At 48.6% G+C, this 17,242-nt stretch overlaps 1 protein-coding gene across 1 annotated transcript; it reads left to right on the forward strand.

The window, feature by feature from the left end:
- The first annotated feature begins 1,968 nt into the window (after positions 1-1,968).
- LOC147371540 (keratin, type II cytoskeletal 73) lies at positions 1,969-12,403 on the forward strand. The gene is made up of 9 exons (XM_086403823.1): positions 1,969-2,415; positions 3,664-3,878; positions 4,699-4,759; positions 5,408-5,503; positions 6,240-6,404; positions 8,998-9,123; positions 9,507-9,727; positions 10,699-10,733; positions 11,536-12,403. Exons 1-9 carry the CDS (start codon positions 1,969-1,971, stop codon positions 11,790-11,792), a joined length of 1,623 nt encoding a protein of 540 aa, XP_086259949.1. The 3' UTR covers positions 11,793-12,403.
- The last annotated feature ends 4,839 nt before the right edge of the window (positions 12,404-17,242 follow it).

Genomic DNA, 17,242 nt, shown 5'->3' on the forward strand with positions numbered 1-17,242 from the left:
ACACCTGGAACACAGGTAGAGACAGGGAGTTAGCATAGATAATCGGTACAGTTTGGGGAAGCTGGCCAGAGAGGAGTGGCTAGACTGGGATGTGATCAGAGAAGGTTTTCCAGGGTATCTCTGTGGCAGGTTCCCAAGGAGAGAAGGCCAGTGGGGGAGAGGGGAAGTCAAGGCCATGTAGGGGGACACTGCACTGCCTTCTGAGTGCGAATACTTGCTTTTAGCCCTTAGGGAATGAGCTCAAGGCCCACGACAGCAGTCTGTATTGAACAGTTTTGCTGAGACACTACGGGTCTGAATCACTGACATATGGAAAGGAATCAATTAGGGAGTGCTCCTGGCTAGGACACTCTATGTCCTCATCACAGCACAGCCTTGTTTCACGGCTGTGAAGTGCAGAGGAAAAAACCTTAGTGTCTAGGGAAAGAAGACTGAAAAGATTGCTAAGGACTATGGCTGATAGTGAAATTGAGACTGTCCAAGAAAATGATTATTCTTAAATAGAAAATAGCTTTTTTTTGTATAAAAAAGAAGAGGAGGTTGAATTTGGCAATTGCTTGGTACAATAGTTGTAGAAGCATCATACTGTTATATTATAATGCAGAGTAAGGCCAAAATCTCTGCACAGAAATGGAAAAGAGGGATTGGCAAACTGTTCATTTGAGCACTTGCCTAGTGAAACAATTGCATTTTTACAGAGGAAAGTATGTACTGTGAATGTATTTGGAATTGGGAATTGTGAAACTCTTGGGTCATATAATTTGGTAATATCAAGGATCTAATACAATTCAAATGTCTACTCTCTCCCTTAGAATTGTGAACCAGGTTTCTGTCTTATTAATTTATGACCCCAGAACCTAGTTTAAGACCTGGGACAGAGTCAACTCTCAACAGAAGTGTGTTAAATGAACAGACAGATGGATGAACAAACACATGAACGGCTGGCTGGCTGGACAAACAAATAAGGCCTGCAGAGCTTCGAACGTGGGGTCAGAAGATCAGCCAAAAGAGTTCTCAAGGCCAGGGCCTGGTGTTTGTTTCCTCTGGGACTCATACAAAGAAAGGCTCATGAAATGTGATCCTCAACTATAACAGCAAACGTATGAGTTCCTGTTTCTCCATTTGTGGAAGGTGGACCCTCACAGCTCCTCTCCAGGTCTAGTGAATTAAATGAGCTTCTGTATATGAGGAGCTATTTTAATGCTGGAAAGCGCTGCACCAGTGTGAGCCACTGTGAATGGTGACAATACCACCAGACTTCAAGGTTAAGGGTGGCAGTGATGGGATAGTCCAGAACAAAGTCAGTGTGTGTAGCGAAAGGTGTGCAGGGCAGCCTGGTTGGCACAGAGGAGCAGGAGACTAGCCTGGGAGGGCACAGAGGGCCCTGCAACCAGAGGACTGGGCCTGGATTCCTGGTGGGCTCATCTTCCATGGCCCAGGCCAGCCATGAGACTGCCTCCGGGAACCCTGGGAAGCCAGGCCGCGGAGCCTCTTTCTAACCACATAAAAGCAGCTTAGCCAGGGTCCTGGGTGCAGCCCATCTGATTCTGGTACAGTCGTGAAATCTCTCACAGATGCTGCTGTCAGTTAAAGGTCTCCCCTCTGCGCCCCCGCAGTCTGGTCCCCTCAGTCCCACGCCCTGGGGAAGGACAATTTTGAGGCTGTGACAAACTTCCCAAGATCTTTCTAGGGATAATTCAGTCAGCCTAATTATCCCATGTTAATTAGATAAGACTCAAATTACAGGAGCAAGGCTTGCAAGCCTAGCACTCTGGGAGGTTTAAGTTATTTGCCCAGTGTCTCTGATTTTGCTGGGAAAAAATGATTTGCTCCGGGCAAACTAAGCCCACAAATTAGGGCAGTGGCTCCCTCCTGAGCCCTATAAAGGAGGCATCTGAGACCGTAGGCTGGTAAGCTACATCTCACCCAAGTGTTGGCATCTCTTTCCAGCTCGCTGGCCTCCCCAGCATGAGCCGCCAATTCACCTACAAGTCGGGAGCTGCTGCCAAGGGGGCCTTCAGTGGATGCTCAGTTGTCCTCTCTGGGAGCAGCTCACCCTCCTACAGGGGAGGGAGCAAAGGGCTCAGCGGGGGCTTTGGAAGCCGGAGCCTGTACAGCCTTGGGTGTGCCCGGAGCGTCTCTTTCAACATGGCCAGCGGCAGTGGGCGGGCAGGGGCCTATGGGTTTAGCCGAGGCCGAGCCAGCGGCTTTGCCGGCAGCATGTTTGGTAGTGTGGCCCTGGGGCCCATGTGCCCATCCTTGTGCCCACCTGGGGGCATCCACCAGGTCATCGTCAACAAGAGCCTCTTGGCTCCCCTCAATGTGGAGCTGGACCCCGAGATCCAGAAAGTGTGTGCCCAGGAGCGGGAGCAGATCAAGGCTCTGAACAACAAGTTCGCCTCCTTCATCGACAAGGTGGGAATTCCTGGAGAAAGACAAGGTCTGTGGCAGCTTAGGATATCTAGAAATTCTAAGGCCCAGTTCCTCCTCTCATGGGACCCAGACCAGCTCAGACTCTGGTTGAAAGACAGACTCATAACCTATAATACACCCTAAACTATAAGGCAAGGCAGATGGGGATCAGTGGTACGCGAGAACAGCGGTTCTCAAAAGGGGTCCATGAGCCGCTATCGGTCAGCATCACCTTGGCACTTGTTGGAAATGCACATTCTCAGGCTCCACCTCATACCTACTGAACTACAAATTCTGGGAGTGGGGCCCAGAAATCTGTGTTTTAACAAGCCCCCTGGTGATGTCAAGACACTCTTACGTTTGAGGACCACTGAAGAGCAAAGGGGTAGGAGGGTTTGGGGAAATAAACATTTCCCAAGCTTAGGGGAGCAGGGGAAGCTCACCACGGGTGACGGTGAGGGAGGGCAGTGATGCATAAGTAGGAGTTTGCCGGACAGAGGTGGAGAAAGGCAACCTAAGGAGAGGGAAGAGTCACATGCAGCCTGATGGGACTTGTCTGAAGAGTGGGGAGAACTGGGGTTTGTGTGTTGGATGAATGGTGGGAGAGGCACTGGCACATTGGAAAAGCACAAGAAGGGAATTTGGGCTTGACCCTGTAGGTGATGTGGAACCACTGGAGGGTTTTGTGCAAGGGAATGGTGGAATGTTCGTAGATTGCAAATTGAAAAGGCTGGTTCTCCCCCTGGGGAAATCCTCTGAGGTCATAGGCAGCCAGAAATGAAGGCAACATGGGAGGGCTCGAGACCCCAGATCAATTGGATATCGGCCTCTGGCTGGGCTGGGAGAGGCGGTGATGGAGGAGACAGAGTAGGCAGAGCACAGGCCAGGCCACCAGAAACCCAGAGAAGGGGTCCCTAAGAGCGTGAAGGCCAGTATGGCCAGGTTACATGCCTAAGGACTCACCCAAGAAAGGTGGATCAGGCTAACCATCGACACTGGTCTGGGCAGGTAAGGACAGGTGCATAGGAGATAGATCTTGATGAGGGGCAAGCGAGGATAATGAGGCCCCTCCTGATGTCAGTGGCTGATCCCCAAAAGATAACTGCATTCAGACAAAGGACCTGGGTGGGAAGGGGTAAGAGAGTCATTTTCTGAGGGATGAGGCTACGTAACGTGAGGGAACACAGCTACTGTCCAGGAAAGAAAATTCCCTGGCTTCTTGCCATTGACTATTGGTTGGCTGGATTCCAGGTGAGGTTCCTGGAGCAGCAGAACCAGGTGCTGGGGACCAAGTGGGAGCTGCTGCAGCAGCAGGATCTGGACAACTGTAAGAACAACCTGGAGCCCATCCTCGAGGGCTACATCAGCAACCTGCGGAAGCAGCTGGAGATGCTGTCGGGGGACCGGGTGAGGCTGGACTCAGAGCTGAGGAGCATGCGTGATGTGGTGGAGGACTACAAGAAGAGGTGAGTGGAACCCTGCGCCCAGGCTGACCACCTCCTGGGCCCGGGCTCTCCCCACAGTCACTGAGATGTATGCCTCTGGCCTCAGGGGCACTGAGCTCAGGTGAGAGTGACCCATCCTGAGATCCTCTGCCCAGACAGGATCAGGGCCTTCTCTGGGTCGGCAGTGGGTTAGAGAGGGGACAGCCAGCATTTCGGGCAGTGGGGAGGCTGTCCTAGTTTGTGGCTCTCTTGCTCCCCATTCACAAGAGCCCAGGTGTACATACCATAGCCTCTCAGGTCCTAAACTTGTTCAAGTTGTCCCCAAGTTCCGAGGAACCTACCAGCTGGGCAGGGGGCTGGACTTTCCATCGGGCTTCCTTTCACTTCCCTCAGATCCTGGACATTTAGGCCATGTTCCTTCCTCCTGTCCCAGGGGACAGTCTGACTGCCTTGGGACTCACACTTGGCAATGGGGTGAAGTTATTGATAGGGGTGTCAGGCAGCTGGGGTGACACAAGAATCATGACTGAGAGAGGGGCAGTGGTGTGTTCCTGTGAATTGGACAGAGAGGGAGGAGGAAGAACCTTTTCACTCTCCAGGCTTCAGAGGAAATCTAGACCCAAGCCATCCAGTCCCCAGGTCCAAGAGGAGGTTGCTTCAAACCCTGCCCACGACACTGGCCACATAGTCCTAATGAGTTGGGCAGATTTGCAAAAATGTAAAATAATATCTATTAAAAGGTACATAACATGGGCATCGCATCTCTTCTTTCATGATGAGAACACACCCACCCACACCCACACCCACACACACCCTTCTCATCGTAATGCTTCTCCTGCAGGTATGAGGAGGAAATAAACAAGCGCACAACTGCTGAGAATGAATTTGTGGTGCTTAAGAAGGTGAGGACACGATGCATGTCCCTCGGTCCAGCAGGGTGAGGAGTGTAGGAGGTGAGGAGTGTAGGGGGTGAGGGAGGTGAATCAGAGGAAAGACTGGAGTCTCTACCCACTGCAGAAGGGCCCGGAGCTGAAGGGCACAGGAGAAGGTGGAGGGATTTGCAGCTTGGGGACACCTTGATGTTTACCCAGTGCACTTCACTTTGTTCAGGCCTATGTCTTGTGTAAATGGGCAGGAGTGCAGACGTGGACAGTCACTCCCAGGCCACGCCCATGGTGGCTTGGGGAAACATCATATGCTTTGGGAAGGGCTGCAGGTTCACCTTCCAACTCTGTCTCTGGCCACCTTCAGCTCTGACCACCGTGTGACTGACCATAGGGAGGTAGGGCTCTCTCCCATACTCTCTTTGAGACAAAGTAGGCAATAAAAAGATTCCATTCTTGGATGGGGCAAGAGGAGTTCCGGAGGCATAAGGAACCTGCTCAGGGTCTTGCAGTGAGTTCAGGTGGGGATCACTTCTTGACCCCTGTGTCTTGACTCCATTTTCTGGGGCAGCTAGTCACTGAACTGGGTGTGGGGGGCCAGCGCCTTGGAGACCCCTGTCTGGGCTTGAAGAAGGGCGATGTCAGGGGCTCTCTGGATTCCCCTAGGACGTGGATGCAGCGTACATGAGCAAGGTGGAGCTGCAGGCCAAGGTGGATGCCCTGGAGAGAGAAATCAAGTTCTTTACGTGCCTGTACGAGGGGGTAAGTCTCCCCCAGTTCCTGTACCCATCCTGGCTCCGTCGTCTGGAAGGACAGATGTGTGAATGAGTGGTTACTAACTCATCAGGAATTTTAAGAGCCCAGGGAATCTTCAGTGTTGGGATGCTGGGAGTTTTGTAGAGCAAAGCAAGTGACACCAATCTGGGTACATCCAATGATGTGTGCCATCCACTCCAGCCTGGCCACCAGCTGTCCCCTCTCACATCCTTCAGGAAGCCATGGGGCCCTAAGGGGTCCCCACTGACCCTCAGCCAAGCATATTCTCACTTCTGCTTGTCTTCTCTTTGCGGCTTGGAAATTTCCTCGGGTCTAAGCACGACTCCCCAGGGATGGAGGTGAAAGTCTCACACCCTTTCTACCGCCTCTGTGACCATCTGGTTTCAAGCCTCAGCCTGTTGGCCCATTCACGGGCTCTCAAATGTCCTTACTGTCCCTTGTGTGGTGGCCAGGCTGTCTCGCCTCCACCTTCTGCACTCCTGACCGATCTCAGGTGACAGTCATGGGGGCTGGTTTCTTCTTGGGCTACTTCAAAACCATGCGGCAGTTTTAGGTGTGGTGTTGGAACCTCTGGACCAGTGAACTCCATTCTTGGAGGTTTTGGGGACCACAACTTGCGTCTATTTGGGAGGGTCTGGGGATGGGTCTGGGGCAGGCCCATCACCTTGGCACATTCTTCTGCTCACAAAGGGCATTTCAAGCTTCCTTGTTGCCCCTGCAGGAGATTGCTCAGATGCAGTCCCACATCAGTGACACATCTGTCATCCTGTCCATGGACAACAACCGGAACCTGGACCTGAACAGCATCATTGCTGAGGTCAGGGCCCAGTATGAGGACATTGCTCTCAAGAGCAAGGCGGAGGCCGAGGCGCTGTACCAGACCAAGGTGAGCTGCACAACTCTCCAAGGTCATGTGTTCTGGGGCCTCTGGTCCATCCCATGACCCACCATGGCCTACATGCTCGCTAGGAGCACAGCATTGTCCAGGGTGCTGGGGAAGCCCCAGAGAAGGAAGAGATGGCAGCTCTGTCCTTAGGAACCATGAAGCCATCAGAGAAAACACACAGCTGAGTGCAAATGAGTGTGTCACAGAAACACGAACCTTGGGGAGACACAGGTTAGGGAACTAGGTCTGGGTGGGGCAAGTAGGGAGCCATGTCCTTAGAGGCAGAGAGTTTTGAACTAATTCTGGGAAGAAGGAAAACGTGAGTAGTTAGCATCTCAACTCCTTTGTTAATGACAATAAATTATGGAGTCTCATCTGAGATCAGGTCATTCCTATCTTTTCATTCAAGTCCAACTCCGAGGAGAAAGGGGGAGGTTTGAGTCCCTTACATCTTGACTCCTCTCCTGGGTTGTAGGCGGGGAAATGAGTCTTCAGATAATTTAGTTTCTCAGATCAAAGTGGTGACTTCCTAATTGTCCTTGAGGTTTATCAGGTTCCTTCTCAAGGGAAACCCACACTCTTGAGACCTTATCTTGCCCCTCCCCCTGCCCCCTTGCTACCTCAGGGGCAGAAAGATTTGACCTGCAAGGGTGTGAGGAAGGGAGGCTTTCATGGCCTAGAAGACAACTCAGGCCAAGGCTTCTTGATAAAGGTGCGAACTCAAGTCCCCAGTCCCCATATCCTTCTACATTCCAGCTTCCAGCCAGGATCAGGGATGGCTATGTGGCCCAATCATTCTGGATTGTCAGTGACCAGTGCTTAATCCCAGATTCCTTCTAGAAGAATTAGGCATAAACATAATGTGGGTTCATTTTTTTCTTGAGGTTACCCACACCAGGATTTCTCCAGCTCAGGGCAAGCACTCACTGAGAGGAATGGCATCAGTGTCATCCCAGAAACAGTACTGTGAATGCTTACTATTACTCCCCTCTTGAAGGTGAAGAAGTGGGGTTCAAGGAGTTTAAATAACTTTCCAAGGTCATTTAGCTGATAAGTGATGGAGCTGGGTCTGAATCTACATGTCTGATGTTCCATAGCACTTAGACAGAAAGTCAGGAGGTGACTCTGGTTGAGGAGGATTTATGAGAAGGGCTTGGGATCCCTTGGGAGCTGAATGGCAGGAGTTTAATCTCCTGTCTCAGGAGGAGATGACTTGGTGTCAGAATCAGGGACTTAGTGCCCTGGTGAGGAGAGCTACTGTGCAGAGATGCAGAAGGCCACCTGACCTGGCACCAAAGATAAAACACAGGAGCGCAGTGAGAAGTGCCCCGTACCTTCCAGGGAACTTGGCATCTTTAAGAAGAATCCTGACTCTAGGACCATGCTGGAGCCAGATATTAGACAACTGGCAAGCCCAACCCCTCGGAGACAGACAGGCAGTGCAGAGTCACTGGAGTTCTGAATGTCACATGTTCTTTGTGTTCCCCTTATGTCACTTGTCAAGGTCATTTAGCTGGTAAGTGATGGAGATTACCATATTCTGGGGTAAAAATGGAGTACTCTCTGTTGATTATTCAATGGATGACATCAAATGCAGGAATAATCCCAAACTAATAGAGGACTCCAAATTCATGACCCATGGTGATAGGATATAACCAAATCTACCCCCGCACTCCCATACACACAAAATGTGCCTCCATGTCCAGCAAGACTGCCAGTAGCCTGGAACTCAGTTGAGCTATGAAGGGGAGGAAGTCCCAGAAAAAATAGATTGGTGGCTCATCAGCTCCCTCTTTGGTTCACTTATTAACTCATTCATTCACCAACCAGACCCCTTTTCTAGCCAGACTCTGTGCTAGATACTGGGAATTCAGAAATAAAACTAAAGGTCCCTGCCACCCAGTCATTCTGAGTCTGATGGGAAAGACATTGAAATGTGTGGTCACAGTACAGAGTGGTAAGATCTACAGACTGGCATGCCAGGGACTATGGGCACAGATGGGCACCCAAGCAGGGACCAGTGAAGGCCTCCTGGAGAAAGTGAGTCTGCCCTGGCTGAGCTGGACCTGATTCGGGGAAAAGAGAGGATGAATGGGGAAGGGTTTTTTAGCAGGAGGGAGGGGCTCGTGCACAGACTCAGAGATTTAAGAGCACATGGGCTCCTTATGGAACCTGAAACTGTTTGGCAGAGGTGCGGAATCAGGTAGGTGATAGATGAGGGCAGTAAGAACTGAGCCTGAAGAGCCTAATAGAGTCAGATCTCAAGGCACCTTGATGCCAGGCTAGGAGTTGTTTGAATCTTACCTTTACTTTGAGGCGCTATCAGCAGAAGAGTATCATAATCAAAGTTGTGTGTTGCAAAGCTGCAGCGTAGAGGATGTGAGACTTTCGACTGTCCTTATGGCCAAAACCTTCAGTGAGATCATCTCTGCTGAAGGCAGATAAATCAAGTCAAAGAACAGAAGTCTGAGCGGGAGGCTGTTGATAGGCCTGTGAAGCTGGGGACCCCTACCCATTTCTACCACACTCCCCAGGCAAAGGCACGGCCCGCTAGGCTGAGCTTAGGTTCCTGTGTTGGCCCCTCTCACCCTAGTTCCAGGAGCTGCAGCTGGTGGCCGGTCGGCATGGGGATGACCTCAAACACACCAAGAATGAGATTGCAGAGCTGACCCGGCTCATCCAAAGGCTGCGCTCAGAGACTGAGAGTGTGAAGAAGCAGGTGAAGGGGCTTTGGGGTTTCCTGGCTCACTCCCAAGGGAGGGGTAAACTGTCAGTCACACATGCTTCCCCCATGTCCCTTCTTCTCAGGGTCTTCCATCTCAGAACTCCTTTCCTCAGATGGAGCCTCTGTTCTCATCCTTCCACACTTAGCTCTCACCTGAATCCTGGAATAATTGGAAAGGCCTTTTCAGAAAGCCAAGGGGCTGAGAATAACAAGCCTCTCAGTTCCAGGTTGACAGGACACTAACTCCATGGATGTGGCTTTGCTCTAGGAAGTGGGCAGGATAGAGCATGGTCCAACCACAGCAAGCACTTGGAGGGGGGCAGTGAAGGGAAGGGTACCTTAGAACACAGGGGGCAATGCCACCTCCTGGTCCTCAGTGCTCCAACCTGGAGACGGCCATCACTGACGCTGAGCAGCGGGGCCACTGTGCCCTGAAGGATGCTCAGGCCAAGCTGGATGAGCTGGAGGCTGCCCTGCTCCAGGCCAAGGAGGAGCTGGCCAGAATGATGTGTGAGTACCAGGAGCTGATGAGCACCAAGCTGGCTCTGGACATCGAGATCGCCACCTACCGCAAGCTGCTGGAGGGCGAGGAGTGCAGGTAGGTGATGGGAGGGCTCTCAGAATGTTAGGGCTGGAAGGACTTTTGGAATCCTCTGACTTAATTTCCCAGGTATGAGTGGCAGGCTGTTGGAGGGGTTGGAGATACTTTTTAGGTCACTTACAAACATAGCCTTAAACAGCATCCTGTCAGATAATAAGAGGTGATTTCCTTTATGGTTTTCTTTCCAATCTTCAGACTACAACAAGGAGAAAGCTTCAGCGTGGTGCTCTTGTATATATGACACTGACCTGACACTTGTAAATATCTCTATTAGTAAAGAGATGGTAGATCCTAGGTTCAAAGTCTCTGAGCAGACAATAACTAGCCAAAATTTTTTTGTTTTATTTATTTCCACTGCTACTGTTTTTGTCTTTTTTTGGTCCAGTGATGCTCTTTTTCTATGTACCCTGTTGATATAAAACTTCCTTTTAAGAGAAATACATTTTTTGTCATAGAAGACAGTCAATGAAAAATACTAAACATATAACAGTATGAGTTATATGTGATCATAGCAACAGTTGAAAGGGTAGTACATGAAGTGTTGACACTTGAAAATCCCCATTCTAACCTAGCATTATTTTATGAATGAGACCCAGAGAAGAGAACTTATTGGTCCTAAAGTCATAAAGTTAGTTCCTTAGTGGCAACTCCTGATGCCAGTATTTCTACACTTGTATTTATTCAGACAGTAGCCCCACAGGGATGAAGAAGTGGGCTGATGGGAAGCACAGCCGGAGGGCCCCTGGGAGGTGGTGTTACCACAGGGGATCCAGGGTTGCAAGTTCACACATCTCCTAAGGGGAGAGACCAGAGAGAGGTGCTTAGAGTCACCCAGGGCAGTTCATGCCACCTGGCCAGCTGGAGGACTTGTGGAGAACGCACTAGCCTGGCTGATGGTTGCAGGCTGGGCTGAGGGTAACTCAGATTCCATGTGATGGAGATTCACCTGTGCCTTTGTCCCCTTGCAGGATGTCTGGAGAATACACCAATTCTGTGAGCATATGTGAGTATTTCACACCCCTGAAAGAGTATTTTTAGCCTATTAATGAACACAAAGGAAGTGGTCCCCTACCACCAGGACCCCCATGGAACAGCCTGGGTTCTGCCTGCTAGAGCAACATTGTCCTAATCACCTCCTGTGCTGAGACCTGCAGCCTCTTCCTTGATGGGGTCAGCTTCCCATCACATTCTGACATTTCACACTTCCCCATTTCTGGCCCCTTCCCCAGAAACCTCACTCATAAGACTCTCAGCCCCATGCTCTTCTGCCACCCCCCATCCTGGCTTTGCTGCATGCCGGAAGCTGTGAGTAGGAAGAAGGGCACCTCTTCACCTGGAGTGAGACCCAGGTGTGCACAGAAACATCGTGCACAAGCAGTTGAGATGCTGCCCCAAAGGATTCAGCCTGGTCTCCTGAGAGAAGCCAGAAAAAACTCACCTGTATCAAGCACTCAGGAAATTCTTTGGAAAAAATTAAGAATGTCTTAAGTTAAACGCAAGATTTGCTGGTTTACATGATGCTTAGGCGTCATCTGCTCTTTGGGGGGAAGCCCCTGCTACTCCTGTTTGTTCGAAGAATGAGAAGGCATTGGGCTTGGGGGTCCTGTGGGATCTGGGCTGATTCTCCTGGTGCTCAAGCTGCTCAGGAATTGAGCATATGTCACTAAAGCCAAGTCCCCAGTTGATGTGGAGTATTACTTAGGAGGGACACATTTAATCTAGTTAGATCTGGGAGGCTGGAGAGGACTTTGGGTCAGTCCTGTCCTGGGACACACACTTATTAGTCCTCCCTCTGTCTTCCACAGCCGTCATCAGCAGCTCCATGGCCGGGACTGCAGGCACAGGAGCCGGCTTTGGGTACAGCGGCAGTGGGACCTATGGCTATCGGCCCAGCTCTGTTGGCGGGGGCTATGGCTTCCTGCTGGGGGGCTGTGTCACTGGCAGTGGGAACTGCAGCCCCCACGGGGAGGCCAAAACCAGGTTGGGGAGTACAAGTGAAATCAAGGACCTGCTGGGAAAGACCCCAGCTCTGAGCTCACCCACCAAGAAGACCCCAAGATAAAGTGAAAGACAGCTGTCCAGACAGCTTGCTTTGGTTTCTCCTGGACTCCCTTTTTCAGGGATATTCCTCCATCACATTTGTCATCACCTCCTCCTTGCTTTTATTCACCACTGTCATCTCTCTCGCAATTCTCTGCCTTAGTCTTTCTTAATGAAGAGTCAGGATGCTAGCCCATCCTTCTGCCTCCATACTTAGAGGCTTCTTAATGCAGCCTCCCCTTCCTGCAGAATTGCCAGGGATAAAGACTTGACCCTTTCCTGGCTGTAAGCCCCTCACAGATGAAGCTTTTGTCTCAAGGGCAATCCCAGTCCTCCTGCTTCCCCTTCTGTGCCCTGGTTTAGGTAGTTATTTGGCCATGTTCTCCTTGGGTACAGACAATTACAGGTCCCCTGACAGACCTGCAAGGACTGTCTCTTCTTAGATCAGCATCAGCTCTAGGGAAACCCTTGGGCATTAGCTGTATTTACCTTGCATGGTCCCTGCAGACTACAGCCAGGAGAAGCCCTGCTGACTGGCCCGTCGGTGAAGTGATTTGTGCTCTCAGCATGTGCATTCTTGTCCTCGTTCAGGCCTTTCTTCCCTGCTTCCTCATCTTACCAATAAATTTATACAACTCATGCTGTTTCTCTCTCCTAAGGGAATCTACCTCTTAGGAAAAATCTCTTCTGTAAATAGAGGTCAATGTCCTGGAACCCGAGGCCCGGTGTCTTTCAAAGAACCCCAAAGTAACCTTTGAGCTGAGTGAAAGACATCCTTGCATGGATGGCAGGACCCCACGGTCACCTTCACTGGATTTTGTAATACTGAGGATTCATCTCTGTCCCCCATCTCCAGCAGATGAACCTTTGAAGTCACGCTTTTCTCAGGTCAATGCACGGGTGAATGGAAAATCTTTGAGAACGTCTAGATTGTTGGGACAGACAGGGAGCCAAGATTTGTCTTGTGGCAAAATTTAAAACTGACCAAACAGAAAAACAGATATCGTATATTAACACATATATATGGAATCCAGAAAAATGGTACAGATAACCCTATTTGCAAAGCAGAAATAGAGATATAATCATAGAGAACAAATGACCTAGATGGAAAGGCAATCCAAAAAAAGAGAGGATATATGTATATGCATAGTGGATTCACTTTGCTGTACAGCAGAAACGAACACAACATTGTAAAGCAACTATACTCCAATAACACAACATTGTAAAGCAACTATACTCCAATTAAAAAAAATTGGCCAAGAGGCAGCAGAAGGCCAGTTCCAGAAAGCCTGGGGCTCAAGTTTTGGCTGCTCTTTGTTCTCTGGACAAAGATCAAAGGTAGATTCTGTTTTAATTAATGACCCATGTTCTCTTGATCCTTGGGGAAGTTTTACTGGGTTGAGGTGGACGTGAATGCACATGTATGTATGTATGAGTTGTGTTTAAGCGTGGGGGCCATCTCTGTTCCATGTCACTCAACTTCCAAAACACTCCTGTGCTCAGAGCTTTCTCATAGGCCCCCAGGCCAAAATCATGCTGGCAGCATGCAACAGGAAGCAAAGAGTAAGTGAGAGGCCAGCACACACTGAGACCAGGGCTCACAGGCGCATCTGAACAGGGTCCCTGTGGGTCCAGACAGAGTCCTAGAGTTCAGGTTGATAGCCTTGAATTCAGATTCAATCCCTGCAAATGGTGATCATGGGCAAAGCTTTCAACCTCTTTGAGCCTCATTTCTGTAGCTATAAAATAAGCAGAATTAACCACCAGATTGTAGTTAAGCTAAAATGAGGCAATATGAAGATGTTCTGTGCAATTTCTGGCACAAAGTTCATGCTTAGTAAATGTTAAGTGGAAACAGAATCTTGTTCTTGATCTTTGTGATTCAAACCATAATGAGCTCACTGAAAGGTGTTTCATTTCAGTTCAGTTCAGTTCAGTTCAGTCGCTCAGTCGTGTCCAACTCTCTGCGATCCCATGAATCACAACATGCCAGGCCTCGCTGTCCATTACCATCTCCCAGAGTTCACTCAAACTCACGTCTATCAAGTCAGTGATGCCATTCAGCCATCTCATCCTCTGTCATCCCCTTTTCCTCCTGCCCCCAACCTCTCCCAGCATCAGAGGGAGGGAGTTCCCAGAGTTTTCCAATGAATCAACTCTTCACATGAGGTGGCCAAAGTACTGGAGTTTCAGCTTTAGCATCATTCCTTCCAAAGAATACCCAGGGCTGATCTCCTTTAGAATGGACTGGTTGGATCTCCTTGCAGTCCAAGGGACTCTCAAGAGTCTTCTCCAACACCACAGTTCAAAAGCATCAATTCTTCGGTGCTCAGCCTTCTTCACGGTCCAACTCTCACATCCATACATGACCACTAGAAAAACCATAGCCTTGACTAGACGGACCTTTGTTGGCAAAGTAATGTCTCTGCTTTTGAATATGCTATCTAGGTTGGTCATAACTTTTCTTCCAAGGAGTAAGTGTCTTTTAATTTCATTGCTGCAGTCACCATCTGTAGTGATTTTGGAGCCCCCCAAAATAAAGTCTGACACTGTTTCCACTGTTTCCCCATCTATTTCCCATGCTGCTGGTAAAGCAATTAACAAAATCTAAACTTTAAAGAAACCATCTTATAAACTATATGCAGTTTATTGATTGCCCAAAGGAGAACTGGCTGGCTGAATAACTAGTCACAGGGAAGACACTCTTGGGGCCAGTAAAGAAAGGTGGTCAAGTCAAGGAATCTTTAGGAAGTAGCTATCACATGCCTGGCATGAGTTAGTGTTGGGGATATAGTGATATAGAAAAAGGCCCATGCTCCATTAAATAAGTCCTGGTTGCCCATTATATATAAAGTACTTTGTTATAAATGGGGGCTGTTCTCGGCAATTAAATAGGTTTTCCCTCTCCTCATGTCAAGAGAAACAAAATGAATATACATATACAGCAAAAAGGTCTATGTCAAGAACAGATAATGTCAGCAAAACAGATATATATAAATATATATATCCATTTCCATCTGTCTATCATCCTCAGTTCAGTTCAGTTGCTCAGTTGTGTCCGACTCTTTGAGACCCCATGGACTGCAGCACACCAGGCTTCCCTGTCCATCACCAACTCCTGGAGCTTGCTCAAATTCATGACCATTGAGTCGGTGATGCCATCCAACCATCTCATCCTCTCCTCTTGCCTTCAATCTTTCCCAGAATCAGGGTATTTCCCAATGAGTCAGTTCTTTGCATCTATCATTCTAGTTGTTGATTAATCTGACAAAACGAAAGGGTTGGAGAATTATAACTAGATCTCAAACAAAATGATTATGTCTTCTTTCAAAAAGCTTGGAGTGCATATGTAAATGTATCCTCTTGTACTGTCAAAGAAGCAAGGCAATGGCATTTCCAGGCTATGACTTGATCTCTAGGTATATATCTAAATATTATCACTACATATTCTCAAATAGGAAAAAAAAAGTTTTCATTTAAATGAAATATATACAACTTTTTTCATTTCTAATGTGAAAAAGAAAATCACTTTATCATAAAAGATGGGAATAAAGTCAACAAAAAATTATTTGGGGAAAAGAAAAAGAAAAGGGTCCAAACTCTTAATGAGGGTCTTCCTAGTGGTGTTAGTGGTAAAGAAACCATCTGCCAATGCAGGAGACATAAGAGACGCAGGTTCAATCCCTGGGTTGGGAAGATCCCCTGGAGGAGGAAATGGCAAACCACTCTAGTATTCTTGCCTGGAGAAACCCCATGGACAGAGGAACCTGGCAGGCTACAGTCCATAGGGTCGCAAATAGCTGGGCACGACTGAAGCGATTTAGCATGAACTTTTAATGAAGATGTAACCACAAAAAAAAATGTAACCCAGGAGGGATATGGGCAACATAAGAAATCAGAGGCAGCACAGAGGAGAGTGGGAACTTCAGGGAGGTCAGGAGAGGCTGGCAGAGGCGGCATCACCTATGGAGTTTTGAGAGGATGGAGCTTACTAGGCAGACAAGAAGAAGTGGGCATTGTACCCAGGGGCACTAGATGGTATAAGCAGGTCACGGTTGCCCGAGTGTGAAGAGGAAGGCTGAAGAGGTTCTGAAGGTGGAGAGGGAGGGGGCAGTGGCACCTGAAGCTGAGGAGGCGGGCAGCAGCCACATCAGAGAGGCCCTATGTCTGCTAAGGAGCTGGGATTTCATTCTGTAGAGCTCGTGGGAGAAGCCTAGATCTTGGGTGCCAGATAGACCCAACTGAGGGCCTCCTCCACCACTCACTCTGTGACTTCTGTCCCATGAGTCTCCATTTCCTCAGGTGTAAAAAGGGGTTAATAATAGTAGTTCCCTCGTAAAGTTGTCATGAGAATTACAGTTAATGAGAGAATGTAGGAGAATTCTTTAATTTAGTGACTACCACATAGTATGTGTTCCATAAATGGTTGTTAATAAATCACTGTTACTATTATAGCTCTTACTATTACTAGGATACACTCTGCTTTCAAGAAGCTTAAGTGAGAGGAAAAGTAGAGAAGGTCTAATAACGATAAGACATTTCACTAACAGGAACTAAGGATAAAGAGTATTGTCTATTAAGAGAGATTTCTATCACTTAACTTCTATGCTTGGATTCAGGTAATTAACACTGACTGCCCCCGTGGGAAAACCTTGAAGTCTCAGTGGTTTAACTTAACATGAAAAGGGCTCATTTCTCATTCCCAGTCTAAGGCATCTCATCTATATGGTTGTGACAGTGGATGTCTCAGGAGCCAAGCCTCTTGTGTTTTGTAGCCCTGTCACTTGGAACACCCGGTTTCCAGAGTTACTAGGGTAGGATAAAAGAGAGATTCAAGAAGTATGCAGGCTGCTGACTGCCTCACTCTAGGAATGACACACTTTAATGCCACTCGCACTCAACTGGCCACCATGGCCCCAATCTCCAGCCAAATCCCAAAGGAGGCTGGGAAATGGGGAGGAGCCAAGGGCACTTGGTAGGCACTGGCAGTCCTCGGTACAACCTTCCTCAATGTAGGGACAGCCATCAGTTCCCACCAGAAGGTAACTCCATTGAGTGGTGTTGGGGTGATGCTGGCATCTGCCCTCCAGTCCACATAAACAACTTCCCTTTGGTTTTGACAGTGTAACTGGAGACATGTTGCTATCAACCAGATCAGTCTGCACATTATATTTATTACACTTAGATCTCCTTCAGGTTTTTAAGGAGATACTGTAAATTTGTTTGGACTTGGAAATTTGTCTACTTAATAGTGGACTAGAGAAGACTTGTTCAGTATTTCTTAAAGTATATTCCTTAAAACCCTGATTCCTATATTTGGTCAAGGAGAGGGGCTCTGTGACCTAAAAAAAGGTTTGGAAAGCCTTGAGTTTTTTATTATAACAGTACTTTATTTCTGATACTGGAATCAGCATTCTACTTTCTTCTCCAAATTTTTTTGGGGAAAAAAACAACACTCATACTAATAGTGGG

This window comes from Bos grunniens, chromosome 5 (genome assembly GCF_055505025.1).
Source record: "Bos grunniens cultivar Pamir isolate PY7600 chromosome 5, Bosgru_T2T1.0, whole genome shotgun sequence".
Lineage (NCBI taxonomy): Eukaryota > Metazoa > Chordata > Mammalia > Artiodactyla > Bovidae > Bos > Bos grunniens.